General features: G+C 56.5%; 1 protein-coding gene across 1 annotated transcript in view; it reads left to right on the plus strand.

Annotated features, from left to right (window-relative positions):
* The window catches only part of BMAL1 (basic helix-loop-helix ARNT like 1), a 43724-nt gene extending 29779 nt beyond the window's left edge, over positions 1-13945 (plus strand). The window contains exons 7-19 of the mRNA XM_078869125.1: positions 1400-1557; positions 2601-2680; positions 2885-2977; positions 4139-4256; positions 5227-5382; positions 5738-6113; positions 7330-7436; positions 7867-8017; positions 9110-9366; positions 9932-10040; positions 10834-10924; positions 11410-11491; positions 11742-13945. Coding sequence (XP_078725251.1) covers positions 1400-1557; positions 2601-2680; positions 2885-2977; positions 4139-4256; positions 5227-5382; positions 5738-6113; positions 7330-7436; positions 7867-8017; positions 9110-9366; positions 9932-10040; positions 10834-10924; positions 11410-11491; positions 11742-11893 — 1930 coding nt within the window. The 3' untranslated portion in view covers positions 11894-13945. The remainder of the gene's footprint in view (positions 1-1399; positions 1558-2600; positions 2681-2884; positions 2978-4138; positions 4257-5226; positions 5383-5737; positions 6114-7329; positions 7437-7866; positions 8018-9109; positions 9367-9931; positions 10041-10833; positions 10925-11409; positions 11492-11741) is intronic.
* The last annotated feature ends 164 nt before the right edge of the window (positions 13946-14109 follow it).

Consider the following 14109-nt stretch of genomic DNA (forward strand, 5'->3'; position numbering starts at 1 on the left):
CTTGGCCACTTGTTTTGCCGAGCTGCGTGATAGCTGCAGTCAGGGGCACGGTGGCACACGAGTGACACCTCTCCCACAGTCCCACTTCTCCCGCTAGTACTTGTTGTCTGACAGCTGGAGAAACTGAACTGTGGCTCATTTGAAGGCCAATGTAGACAAATTATTATCGAGGTTTCACCGCCCCCCCCCCCTCGTTTCCTATACGTACATTGTCAGTAGACCCCCCGTACGCAAGCGTACGCATTTGAGTTAACCCCCCCCCCCCCCTCCATGCGTATGGACTCAATGGATGGCCCCTTGAGCTGCGTCAACGCGGAGCGGTGTTGCAGATTCGAAGCGCGGCTTCCCCGACTTGCGGTCATCGTCGCGAGACGGTCGGCACCGCCTTGCGTGGCGCAACCACTTCCGAAAGCTCGACTCGGGCAGCCCTCCCGATGCAATCGACACGGGGAGAGAGAGGCGCTCGCCGTCGCTGTGGGCAGCGCGCGGACGGCGAGCGACTCTCGTCCCGGGCGTTGACCGCTCGTTGGAGCGCTGGAAACTCGCGTCGAGCTACGGAGGGCGAAATTGAACGACGACGTCGATACCGTGCCCGGCCATCGGTGAGCGCGTTCATTGTCAGCCACTCAATGGCGGAGCCAGGATTTTCAGGTAGATGGGAGGGGGGGGAAACCCCTCCGGAAATGAGAAATGATAGAGGAGTTGTTAGTGAGTAAGGAGTTGTTAGTAAGTCAGGACTTGTCCCTTGCTTTTTTATTCGACGCGTGTGCGGCGATGGCGCGGCCATCGATCGAGGGTCGAATTCGGACCGCGTTGTGTGATCGGCATCGCGCTCGCTGAAGGTGTTGATGCCTTCAGGGAAGTCGTGTGCTGTAGACGCAACTGCGCACAATTCTGTGAGTCACTTATAACCGCTTTGCCGTTACTTATTGCCAATTATTGACTCAGACTATTGTCCTGTCATCTCATAGAGTCCCTGGCACGTAATCATATGCTACACAGTGGCAGTGGGGGTCGCAAAATGCCGATTTATTACTCATAAACCCCAATGATCCGATCGAAATTAGGGATTTCGGATCATTGGGGGGGGGGCACGTGCCATCCCCCCCCCCCCCACTGGCACTGCCAGTGCAGCCACTAACAAGTGCCCGACAGCGACTGGGCCCTCTGTCGTTATCACCACGCCGGTTGGGTGTGCGGCTCAGGGAGTGGAAGGTGCGGGCCCAGGACCGGTTTCGGATATCACCCTCGTGTGATATCAGCCGTGCTCCAACCATGCTTTCAGCGTGCTACTCGCTGGCGGCGCTTGCCCTCAACAGCCAGTTGAGGCTGCAACGGTGGACCTTTGCCCGCGCGTGTCTGTGCGTGCGTGCCCTGCTCGCGCTGTGTGCCCCGCCAGGGAGGCTCACAGTCAGATCGAGAAGCGGCGGCGGGACAAGATGAACAGCTACATCGACGAGCTGGCGTCCATGGTGCCCACGTGCAGCGCCATGTCGCGCAAGCTGGACAAGCTCACGGTGCTGCGCATGGCAGTGCAGCACATGAAGACGCTGCGCGGTGAGGCACCGGGACGCGGCGGTGGCGGCGCGTGCGTCACTAAAACCGCGGTCGCCTTAAGCCCGGTTTTAGAGACACGCGGGGAGCTGAAGTCTGGTTTGGAGAGGCACGGGGGAGCGTAAGTCTGGTTTAGTGAGACACGGGGGAGCTGAAGTCTGGTTTAGTGAGACACGGGGGAGCTGAAGTCTGGTTTAGAGAGACACGCGGGGAGCTGAAGTCTGGTTTGGAGAGGCACGGGGGGAGCTGAAGTCTGGTTTAGAGAGACACGGGCGGAGCTGAAGTCTGGTTTGGAGAGGCACGGGGGAGCTGAAGTCTGGTTTGGAGAGGCACGGGGGGAGCTTAAGTCTGGTTTAGAGAGACACGGGGGGAGCTGAAGTCTGGTTTGGAGAGGCACGGGGGAGCTTAAGTCTGGCTTAGTGAGACACGGGGGGAGCTTAAGTCTGGTTTAGAGAGACACGGGGGGAGCTGAAGTCTGGTTTGGAGAGGCACGGGGGAGCTTAAGTCTGGCTTAGTGAGACACGGGGGAGCTGAAGTCTGGCTTAGTGAGACACGGGGGGAGCTTAAGTCTGGTTTAGAGAGACACGGGGGGAGCTGAAGTCTGGTTTGGAGAGGCACGGGGGAGCTGAAGTCTGGTTTGGAGAGGCACGGGGGGAGCTTAAGTCTGGTTTAGAGAGACACGGGGGGAGCTGAAGTCTGGTTTGGAGAGGCACGGGGGAGCTTAAGTCTGGCTTAGTGAGACACGGGGGAGCTGAAGTCTGGCTTAGTGAGACACGGGGGGAGCTTAAGTCTGGTTTGGAGAGGCACGGGGGAGCTTAAGTCTGGCTTAGTGACGCACGGGGGAGCTGAAGTCTGGCTTAGTGAGACACGGGGGGCTTAGGTCTGACTTAATGAGACCTGGAGAGCTTAAGTCTGGTTTATAAAAAATATATACTTTAGTTTATAATAGTTTAATTCCAAGCCCGCATCTTTGCGCCCACTCTTCAGTTTATTTCCCTTCTCGCACTAAAATTTCCCACCGATGGCCGCGTGCTCTTCATTCGCAGGCGCCACCAACGTGTACACGGAGGCCAACTACAAACCGGCGTTTCTGTCCGACGACGAGCTCAAGAATCTGATCCTGCGGGTGAGTGGCCGTGCTGCTGCTGCTGCCAACGCCGTGGGAAGGAATAGCCGAGAATCGGCAATCGCTCTACGTGTTCAATAATAACAACAACAACAACGATAATGTGCACTTATTAACGTCTCAACACGCCAGATCGTCAGGTGACCCGACCAGGAAAAGTCAACTCCGAGTCGACGGGTGACTTGTTGCGTCTTTGCCCCGCAGGCCTCCGAGGGGTTCCTCTTCGTGGTCGGATGTGATCGTGGGAAAATCCTCTTCGTCTCAGAGTCGGTCTCCAAGATCCTCAACTTCGGCCAGGTAAAGCTCGCGCTGGACATTTCCTTGACGTTTTTTTGGTTTGTTACCACCCCAGCTTCATCCCCCATCGCGCTAGCGGCAGGACGCGTCATTACGAGACGGAGAATCCATTCGGAGCGCTCTCACGGAGAGGCGCGGCGCAACTTTGGTGCGAGGGAACGGCCCGCGGAAGTGAATGTCGCAGAGACACCTCCAGGGGGTACAAGTTTGGCACCCGCCTCTGCCGTGCGAGAGCGGCGGTGGGGCCCGCTTGCTTTCATTCTCAGAGCCACTATCTTCTGGCAAATTATGCAGAAACAACTTGAATTGTGATGCTCGTCTTATTGTTGTTGTTGTGTGCAGCGATGGACCGGACTCATAAGAGTGCGCAATATCAAATGTTCTTACTTATTGGTGACCGCGCTGAGACCACCAAATCACTCGACCTGAGAACCCGGTTTAATCACAAGCAGCTGCCTGGCTTCGAACTGTTTTTGTTTGTTGCGGTTGCACCCGATTCAAGAGCCGAATGGCTCACAGGGCTATACCTAATAAATTAAACTGAACTCCAGGATCTCAGCGATGCCATCCAAGTGGTTGTGAACCTCTGTGCCACTGCCTTGATGTGGCTTTGCCAAACATCATCGCCGTATTTACCGTGGACGGGCGCGGGAGATCAAGCCGCTTTAGAAATGGCCAAAAAAATCCCAAAGCAGGATCCTCCTGCAAGGCAGTGTGTCTTGAGACTCAACGAGGCTTGGCAGGGTAAGTAATTGACACCGTTCTTCTCGGTTCCAATCCGGCAGGCCGCCCCGGTCAATACTGCGCGTGCATCAACCACAAAACCCCGCGCCCGTCGACTTCACGAGACGGCCATCACGTGCCGGCATCGTGGGCCAAACGTACCAAATTCTAAAAATCACACCACAAATGACTCAACCGGCATCACACACAGACACACGGAGCAGCAATCATCGTCCACCCACTGGCGGAAGAATGCTCTCTCGCTGGCCTTGTGCTGCATGGGGACGGCTGCCGATGGGGGTGCCCCCTTTAGAATGATGCGATGCGCTTTGAATGAGCCGAGGCTTGTAAAGCAATCGCCATGTAAGTGCCAAGAATATTATTATAATAATTATTGTGTTACTGGTTTGCCTGCTGTGCAATGTCGTGTGTGTGCAGAATGACCTGATTGGGCAAAGTCTCTTTGACTACCTTCATCCCAAGGACATTGCCAAGGTGAAGGAACAGCTGTCCTCGTCAGACACGGCTCCTAGGGAGAGGCTTATAGACGCTAAGAGTGAGTGCGGGGTAGCATCTTCATCATTACTCAACTGGGATTACACATGGCAGCAATCGTCGCCCCCTGCCGGCAGAGCAATGTCCGCTCGCAGACCAGGTGCAGATGTCACCTTGTGCCACTGGGGGGGGGGGGAGGGGGGGGTGTCCTTGCGAATGCGCTGGGTTGGTATGCAAGTTGCTCGTCGCGCTTAAAGCTCTCTGAGACGCGGCGGCGTGAAGGAGGGCGACTATCAAAACACCATCGTCGTCGGATTGGAGGGCACCACGGAGAGTAAGACGCACCCCACAAATGTGGGGTCAGTTTGAAAAAAATATCTATACGGGGGGTGGTGGGAAAAAAGTTTATCATTATGGAGAATACAACGGTGTCCGTGTTGTTTATTACCGTAGTTCCGATTAGCACAGTTGGCTACGTACGGTGCGAAGGAAGTTCAGCGTACATACGCACGTTATCAGCTCTGCCATGCCGCCCAGTTTAAGTCACGGGGAGCTACCGGTGTTCACATCATGAGGGAATCCATTCGGAAATCTCACAGAGCATTGTGTGACCCCGTGCGTGCGTGTATGTATATATGTGTATGTATATCTATACCTGTGTATGTATATCTGTGTGTATGTATATCTGTATGTTTTATCTGTGTGTATGTATATCTGTATATGTGTGTATGTATATCTGTATATCTGTGTGTATGTATATCTCCGGGCCCGTGTGTGCACGCTCGCTGCGTTACGAACTCATCATCAGCGAATATCTCAAGCGACCCCCAGGGGCCTCCCTTAGGTCGACTCAGCCTTAAACGAGTTACCTGGCGCGCGGGGGGGGGGGGGGCGACGTTTTTTTGTCAATTCCACCCGGGACACGGCGCTCCACGCCGCGACCGGGCCACCTTCGGCAGCACTTGCCCCACCACCCCGGCAAAGGCTATAACGGGGGGGGGGACCCCTTTGCCTCTTGCGTGTGGGCGCAGCGGGCTTGCCGGTGAAGACGGACGTGATGGCGAGGCCCAGCCGCTTGTGCTCGGGCGCCCGGCGCGCCTTCTTCTGCCGCATGAAGAGCAACCAGCCGGCGCTCGTCAAGTCGGAGGAGAAGGATTTCTCCTCCAGCTGCTCCAAGAAGAAGAACGGTCGGTACAGTCCCACGGGGACTCCGGGGTCGTGGAGGGGCTGGAAGTGGGGGGGGGGGTTGTGGCCGGTTTGTCCGTTTTCATTGCAGGTTCAGTTCGCTTCGTTGAGACGATTCGGTTTGAACCAGCTGAGAACTCGAGAGTGACCTGGGGGTTATTGGTCTGGGGCCATTATTTCTGCAACCCGTGCGCCGGCATCAGGCTCCAGCGCAATTGAACATTTCCGTCGTCGCGTAAAGTTCCCAAAACTGAACCTCGTGAACCAAAAAAACTAAAATAACCTCCGACCCGCGACCGCCACTCTCTCGTCCAAACGTGAACCGTCCTGCCCTCTCGCCCCTCCGACCCGGCGTAGACCGCAAGAACTTCTGCACGATCCACTGCACGGGCTACCTCAAGAGCTGGCCGCCCACCAAGATGGGCCTGGAGGAGGAGGGCGAGAGCTCGGACAACGAGGGCTGCAACCTCAGCTGCCTCGTGGCGATCGGCCGCCTGCACCCGCACGTGACGGCGCACGCCCCTCCCGCCTTGGCCGCCGCGGGCACCGGAGGCGTGGCGCCACCGTCGCACCAGCTGGGCGCGGGGACCCTGAACCCCGCCTCCGCTCAGCACCACCAACACCACCAGCACCACCAGCACCACCAGCACCAGCAGAACCACATCCGCGTGCGTCCCGCCGAGTTCGTGTCGCGCCACGCCGTCGACGGCAAGTTCACCTTCGTCGACCAGAGGTCGGTGCTGATGCTGCGCCGCCGATGCGCCCGTCGCACGCAAAGCGCTCGCCGAGAATGAGCCGCGACACCGAATCTCTCGTCCAGGGAGCGTAAACCGGCAAAGGCGCGAACTCCGGTCACTGTCCTCGCAGCGGCGGAGGCGGCTTTTGGCTCGGCCGTCGGACAAAGACGGTGGTGGTCGCTTCATCGCGCGGCGCTATCGGGTTCGCTTCTGCGGGTGTCTGGAACGCTCTTCCTTGCGATATTCGGAAGCCACTGGGAGCTATGCAATTTTAAACAATCTCAGTTGAAAACCGTTTTTCGTGTTTTGTTTGTTGTCCTTCCGCGCACCTCCGATTAGCGCTGTTGGCTACGTACGGCGCGACAGAAGTTCAAAGTGATTTGTTTACATTTTCTATACTTTGCACTCGTGTCGTGTTTGTGTATTGTTTGTTGTTGTTGTTACGTCCTGACCCCGTGCCCCTCCTGGACTTCTCCAGTATGAATGACTCTGATACCAGAAGAGTGTTCACATCTCGCCTTGACTCACCGGCCCCCGCTCCACACACACCCGGCACTCCGCTCTCTGGCGATTCTATGAATGGTTTACGATCCTGCCGGTTGCAATTCGATTCGAGAATGGATCAGTTCCCCCCCCCCGCTCTCCCCCCTTGCTCCACCTATAAAACCTCTTGCCACGGCAGCTCTCTCGCCCACTTCAGCATTTTTTCTTGCTGTGGTGTTCCCACCTGATGAGGATTGCTTGTGTTGCGATCGAAATGTCGTGATTTGTTTTATATGATTTTATTTCTACCTACGTGACTTTACTGAAAGAACCAAAGAGTCTTCTGGGTTCTTTCGGTAAAGTCACGTAGAAGGGAAATAAAAAAATAATAAAAATACAACAATAAAATACAATTCTCACGACGTTTTGGCCACAACACAAGCAGCCGTCCTCAGGTGAAGAACAGGGCTGTCGGAAAAACAGCGTCTGAATGAATTGTATTTTATTATGTTTTATTTTTATTATTTTATTATTTCCCTTCTACGTGACTTTACCGAAGTAACCAAGAAGATGAATCCCGCAGTCACGAAAGCTTTAAATAGAAAAGTACGTGTACAGTTTATGACTGTTTTGAAACAAACGCCTGTGGTCCGGTTCGAAGTGGCGTCGGCGGCATTTCGTAGCGGCGTTGATTTTTGTTTGTTTGTTGTTGTTGTTGTCGCGGTGCAGGGCGACGGCGATCCTGGGCTACCTGCCACAGGAGCTGCTGGGCACCTCGTGCTACGAGTACTTCCACCAGGACGACCTCGTGCACCTGGCCGAGTCTCACCGCCTGGGTGGGGACTTCTCGTCATCACCGCCACCAGCAGCTGCATTCACCAGCATCACCATCATCACCATCATCAAATCCACCAGCACCATCAATCATCAAATCCATCAGCACCATCACAATCATCATCATCAAATCCATCAGAACCACCGTCAGCCAGCACTAGCAGCAGCACCGCCACCATCAGCAGCATCAGCACAATCGCCTCCATCAGCACGACCAACAAAACCATCGCCTTCAGCAGCAGCTCCAGCAACACCACCACCACTTCCTCTCCAACACCACTGGGGCTGTCCCCAGCCAAGTCGGGTCGTTTGGCATCTTTACCCTCAACCCCAATGCTCCTCACTTGTCACCACCTCCACCCCGCGTCTCAATTTGCCCCCCCCCCGCCCTCTCTCTCCCCTCCGGTGACCGCCACCGCTTCACGCTCCCAGTGCTGCAGTCCGGAGACCGCATCGCCACCAACCTGTACCGCTTCCGCTGCAAGGACGGCTTCTTCGCCACGCTGCGCAGCCTCTGGTTCAGCTTCATGAACCCGTGGACCAAGGACGTGGAGTACATCGTGTCCACCAACACGCTCATCGCGTAAGTGGCTCCCTCGCTCGCTGTTAGGTGGGTTGGTCAATCGGTCGATTGATCGGTAAATCAGTCGGTCGGTCCGTCGGTCGGTCAGTCGGTCAATCGGTTGATTGGTCAGTCGGTCGATTGGTCAACCGGTCAGCTAGTCGGTCGGTGGGACAGTTTGTCGGTCGGTTAAGCGGCTGACCCGGCCATCCGCCAATGGGCCGAGTTGTCGGGGACAGAGTCTCCGCACGTCGCCTCACCGGCCGGGCCCCGACGTTGAGCGATGTAGCCAAGGGGGCCGCGATCTCGGTCGCAAACTGGGACATTGAAGCAGGATGTGCTGTAGGCTGCTGCTGCTGTTGTTACTGCTGCTGAGGCAGCAGAGACTGTAGGGGCGTGGGCAGCAGAGGGCAGTGCAGCACGCTAGAAAAACAAAGACAGCGTCCTCGTTGTACGCACGGCGCTGGACGGAGCGGTCACATCGCAGGGTCATGGAAGGTGGTGGCGGCGGCTGGGGGAGGTGGGGGGGAGGAGGCGTTCATCCATTAGTGGATTGACCACGGCCGATGACGGCGATGTCGATGTAACAATTCGTTCCGCTGGATGACAATGACCTTCTGCTGCAAAACACATGAATGAGGGCACGCCCAGACACAGCGTCAGGGCACGGCAATGCCGTGCAGTGGCTGTGAGATGTACTTCTTCGTACAAAACAATTAACACGTGTGTGTGTGTGTGCCTGCTTGAATGTATGTGTTTGTGTATATTGGTGGGTGCGTGCGTGTGTGACTGTGTTTGTGTGTGTGGCATGGTGCAATGTGTGTGCTGCACGTGTCTGTGAACGTGTGCGCGTTCGTGCACCTGTGTTTGGTACACGCTTGCGCGTGTGAACTTTGTGTATACGTCTGCACGTGCCTGTGCGTGTATTCTCCCCCATGAACGCGCGCGTGTGCGAAACTGCGCGTGTTCCCCGCGCATGTGCATACGATCCCGTGTCCATACGTGTGCACGCCCATGCGTGTGCTTGTACGCGTGCGTTCGCGTGCGTGCGCTCGTGTGTGCGCGTACGCGTGCGTGTGTGCGCGCGCGCGTACGCTCCGCGTCCCACCCGAGCGTGAGTTTGTCAGAAATGGGCTCGGCGAGCCCCGGCTTGGCCCAGCTGAGCCCCACCTCCACGCTGGGCTCCCAGCGCCGTGGCGGCGGGGACGACCGGGCGGAGGGGTCCACCGGGGGCGGCACCGGGGGTGGCCGCCCGGGCCCCGCGTCCGTGGTGCCGGGGTTCGCGCCGCTCGCGGGGCTCAGTCCGGGCAACGGCGGCTGCGGCTCCTCCGCCAGCCGCCCGGTTGCCGCTCGCTCCTCCTCCTCCGTGGGTGAGCCGGGCCTGGTGATGCAGCTGCTGCTGCTGCCGCGACATCTTCCTAATCCTCTCACCAGTTTCTTTCCGTGGGGGCGCCACCGTGGCGAGATGTTTAATACCTCGCCTGGTACGCAGGAGGTCATGGGGTCGATCCCGACCCTGACGCTACTGCGTGATAAGGCCACTTCGTTGGGCGATCATTTGTGGCCAGGTCGCTTCTGAAAAAGAGCTACACAGCTCGGTGAGCTATGAAGTTATTTTTCACAGATGTCCACTAAGGCATGGCCATTGAAACAATGGTGCGCGCTTCTTAAACCCACCGTGGCCTGTGTCCACCCAGCAGTAGAAATTGGAACACCACAATTGGTTTATAATCGGCAGGTCTGCTGTGGTGGGGCACTCCCACCTCTCCCAAGACATCTGGCCAGCGTGAAAGACTAGGCCAGAATATCCCTTCCGCCAGCGGTGGGGTTGAGCAGAAAATTGCAGGCCTGCACCTTTGCCTTTACCCTTGCGAATGAGCGGTTCAACAGAGGTGATTAACGAATGTTTCCGTAACTTTTCCATTCCATAACCAGGAATTAAACGCAGCATTCCAGGGATTCCGGGCTTGCCGGGCGGCACCAGGCCCGGAGCCGGAAAACTTGGCCGGATCATCGCCGACGAGTTCATGGAGACTACCCACAGGTGAGGGTCACAACAACAACGAACAACAGCCGCCGTTCACCACTAAGTGGCAGTGACGTCAATATTAACTCTTTTTATTTTACCAGGTAAGGCCCACCGAGCTTTATAGCTCTTTTTCAGAAGCGACTGGGCCACAAATGATCGCTCAACGAAGTGGCTTATCATCATCGTGTGGAAATTTATAGCAGCCAAATATACTCTTAACGCGTTTTTCTAACTGTGGAGGGAGAAACCAGAGGAGCTGGAGAGAAATCCACGTGACCACAAGGAGAACATGCAAACTCCAAATATACAGGCCTCAGGGTCGGGATCGAACTCACGACCTCCTGTGTACCAGGCGAGGGAGTTAACATCTCGCCACCATAGCACCGCTTGTGCCACGCTAAGTGCACCGTGTAAGGCAAGTGAAGTGTTGAAGGCTCGCCGCTGGCAGGAGTTCACAGGATGGACCCAGGGGCCGTGGGTTGGCCGACGGAGACGACTGGCAGATGCACCAGCCGCGCTCCCTACCGTGCCAACCGTGGCATGCAATGCACAAAGACAAAGATCCCCGTATAGCCTAAACAGACTGTTGGGGCAAGTGCTGTTAGCGAGCACCTATGAAGGCCGGAACTGTACACGAGGGGGTGGGTGGCCAGCACCACGCCCGACCGCCTTTGTCTCCGCGGTGCCGACGTTAACGCGCCTGCGGTATTAACCGGGGCCGCTAGCCTATAGGGGGGGGGGGGGGTCTGTCTGTGTAACACGCAAACACGCGTGTGTGTGCGTGACACGTGTGCGTGCGCACGTCCAGGTCGCGATCCTCTCCGTCCAGCTGCGGCTCCAGTCCCCTGCAGCTCACCACCCCTCCGCCGTCCGATGCCATGTCACCCGGGAACCGCAAGGTCAGCCTCTTCCGGCGCGCCACCCGGCAGCAACGCCGCAGCTGCACGGCGTAAACACGGCACGTGCGGCGGTGACGCGGGCGGCCCGGCGGGTCGGCGCGTTTGCCGCTTGTCCTCGGTGGTTTGCGGTTCCGAGCCCGGCTGGCCGCCCTGGTTAATGCGGGCGACGCCGCTCGCCGTCCGCCGTGCGGTGGGGCGTTCCGGGTCCAACGATGCCGTTGGAAAGGAGCGGGGCCCGCTGCGTGCTGGCGTCACGGTGCAAATTTGATGAATTTGACGAGTGAATCGCAAATTGCTCAATTGGGATTACACAATTGGGATGTACCGTCCCACCGCTTAGCACGGTGGGCTACATACGGTGCGAAAGAAGTTAAGCGTACGTACAGCGCAGCGATCATCACGCCCGCTACTAGCAGGCTGTCGGCACTTGCCCCAACGGCCTGTAAAAGGCTACACGGGGGATCTTTGTCTGTGTGTGCATTCAGGGTTCAGCACTGGCCATGCAGTCTCCTTCAGACTCGATGAATGGAGCCGACAGCAGCAACCCTTACAGTGGTGGCCCCATCAGTGAGTGCGACCCGACCCCACCGACTCCACTGACCCCACCGACCCTGACCCCACCTACCCCACTGAACCCACCGTCCCCACCAAACCCACAGACCCCACCTACCCCACAGATCCCACAGATCCCACCTACCACCTGCCCAATCACCTCCCTCACCTGCCCAACCCAGCTGTTCTTCCTCTTCCGAATTGACCGATTGAGTCCACGTTGGTGAAAGATTATGACGATGACCACGATCTCTGTTGCTCGCAGGTGACAACCCCTCGCTGGACCTGTACCTCATGGACGGCTCGAGCAGTCCCAGCAACGACGAGGCGGCCATGGCGGTCATCATGAGCCTGCTGGAGGCCGATGCCGGCCTCGGGGGTCCCGTGGACTTCAGCGACTTGCCCTGGCCGCTGTGAAGACAGCAGCTGCTGCTTCTGCTGCTCCTGCAATTGCTCCCACAGTTGCTGCTGCTCCTGAAGCTGCTGCTGCTACAGTCGCTTCTTCAGCTGCTGCTGCACCTACAGTTGCTGCTGCTCTACGGCCGATCCTGCAGTTGCTGCTCCTACTGTTGTTGGTGCTCTACAGTTTCTGCTGCTCTACATCTGCTCCTGCAGCTGCTGCACCTACAGTTGTTGGTGCTCTACAGCTGCTGCGCCTAGAGCTGCTGCTCCTGCTCCTACAGCTGCTCCTACAGTTGCTGCTGCTCTACATCTGCTCCTGCAGCTGCTTCTCCTACAGTTGCTGGTGCTCTATAGCTGCGGCGCCTGCAGTTGCTCCTACAGCTGCTGCTGCTTCTACAGCTGCTGCTGCTTCTACAGCTGCTGCTGCTTCTACAGCTGCTCAGATATTTGCTGCTGCTGCTCCTATAGCTGTGCCTACAGCTTCTGCTGCTCCTAGTCCTCATACAGCTGCTGCTGCTCCTACGGTTGCTGCTGATTCTACGAGAGGACTACACCGCAGTACTTCAGGAACTGCTGAAAGTTTTTGCATAAAGCACAAAGGCCGAGTGCTTTTTGTAGACGTCGCTGCACGCACGCGAACGCACACGGTTTTCCAGTCTGCGCTACATTTCTGCAACAACGGGGGTTGTCTCGCCATTTACACATTCGGTTAACTTAGGCTGCCGCTTTAAACCCCGAGCGTACATCAATTCTACGAGTGTCAAATTCGACCGTCGTGCGAGCCATTTGGAGAAAAGCTGCCACAGTGGCGCTGCCTCGGGTCGCACACCGGACGCGCAAGCCAGAGGTCGCCGGTTCGATTCAATCTCCCGGCGCGGCAGTTGAAAGAGCGGGAAATCGTTGCTGGGATCCCCCTTCCGCTGTGTCCGTCCACCCAGTGGTTTAAAACTTCTACGCCGCAGTTAGTCCGTCGGCAGGTCGCGTGCGATCTGGAAAAGTGTGGGCATGCCCAGAGCCGTCCCGAGGGTACAGGGCGAATCGGGGCGACTGCCCCAGGCCCTGCACTTTGGGGCCCCCCCTCGCGCTTCGACATCACGGCGTCAGACGTAATACTTTTGGTGTAGTTTGAAGGCATCTGGGGGGGGCCCCGCACACCCCACCAACCCCATGGACAGCCCTGGGTAAGCCTTACCTCGTCATTTACTCTGGAAAAGCGTAATTTATTAATTGTGACATTATTTGGTGTATCTTGTCCGTAAAAAAAAAGTATTATTTTAAATCGAGCAGCGACAATCACGGCGTGACGATAATCGTGAAAATCCGGACGATATGAATGTCGTGGCTGCTGATAAAGATGCACTCCCACAAGGCCGCCATGTGGCCAATGGATTGTGGGAAGGAGGTGGTAATTTATTTAGTGACGAATGGCCAGTTTTGAGGGCTTAATGAACGAGGGGCAGGAGAATCAGAATATTTATTTATACTGGAGGAAGGATAGCGGCGGTGATAAGTGGTGGTGGTCAACTTAGGGGAGCGGTGTTTTGTAGCGGTTGGCACGTTGCGCTACGAACCCGGCGACCCGAGTTCACACCAACACCAGTAACGGTTATCTGAACCGGTCATGGACCTCCCCTAGTTCGACTCAGCCTCAAATGAGCACCTGGTGCGGTGTGTGAACATCACCGCTGGGGAGACAAAGGCGGCCGGGCGTGGTGTTGGCCACCCGCCCCGTCTCGTGTGCCACAGTGCCGGTCTTCATAGGTGCCCGCTAACAGCAGCACTTTCCCCAACAGTCTGTTGAGGCTACACGATCTTTTTCTTTGGTTAGCTTGAAGAAGAGGGAGGCGGTGCTGGTGGTCGACGCGCATGAGGGCAGAAGGGTGCGGTGCGAGCGGACGAACAAGGCTGGAGGATATTGAATATAGGCCTTGGTCACTTCTAGATCAATCCACAATGCAATGTGAGGGGGGGGGGGTTGTCTTATTTTTCAATAAAATCTAAAACTTCACTTTGTGCCTAGATGCTGACAGCACAAATTGTGAAATAATTGGTTTAAAAAATGCGAGATTTAACAACAACAACAAAAAGAGATCGGAGTTGTATTTATAAGTTGTACTGTATATACACGAAGGCGAGGGGAAAAAAATACAAATAAAAAAAGCGTGCGGAAACGAAAAATGCGTTGCTTTGAACACATCAAACCTGTGCGTATTACGGTGTGCTACTTTCGT

This window comes from Lampetra fluviatilis, chromosome 27, assembly GCF_964198595.1.
Source record: "Lampetra fluviatilis chromosome 27, kcLamFluv1.1, whole genome shotgun sequence".
NCBI lineage: Eukaryota > Metazoa > Chordata > Hyperoartia > Petromyzontiformes > Petromyzontidae > Lampetra > Lampetra fluviatilis.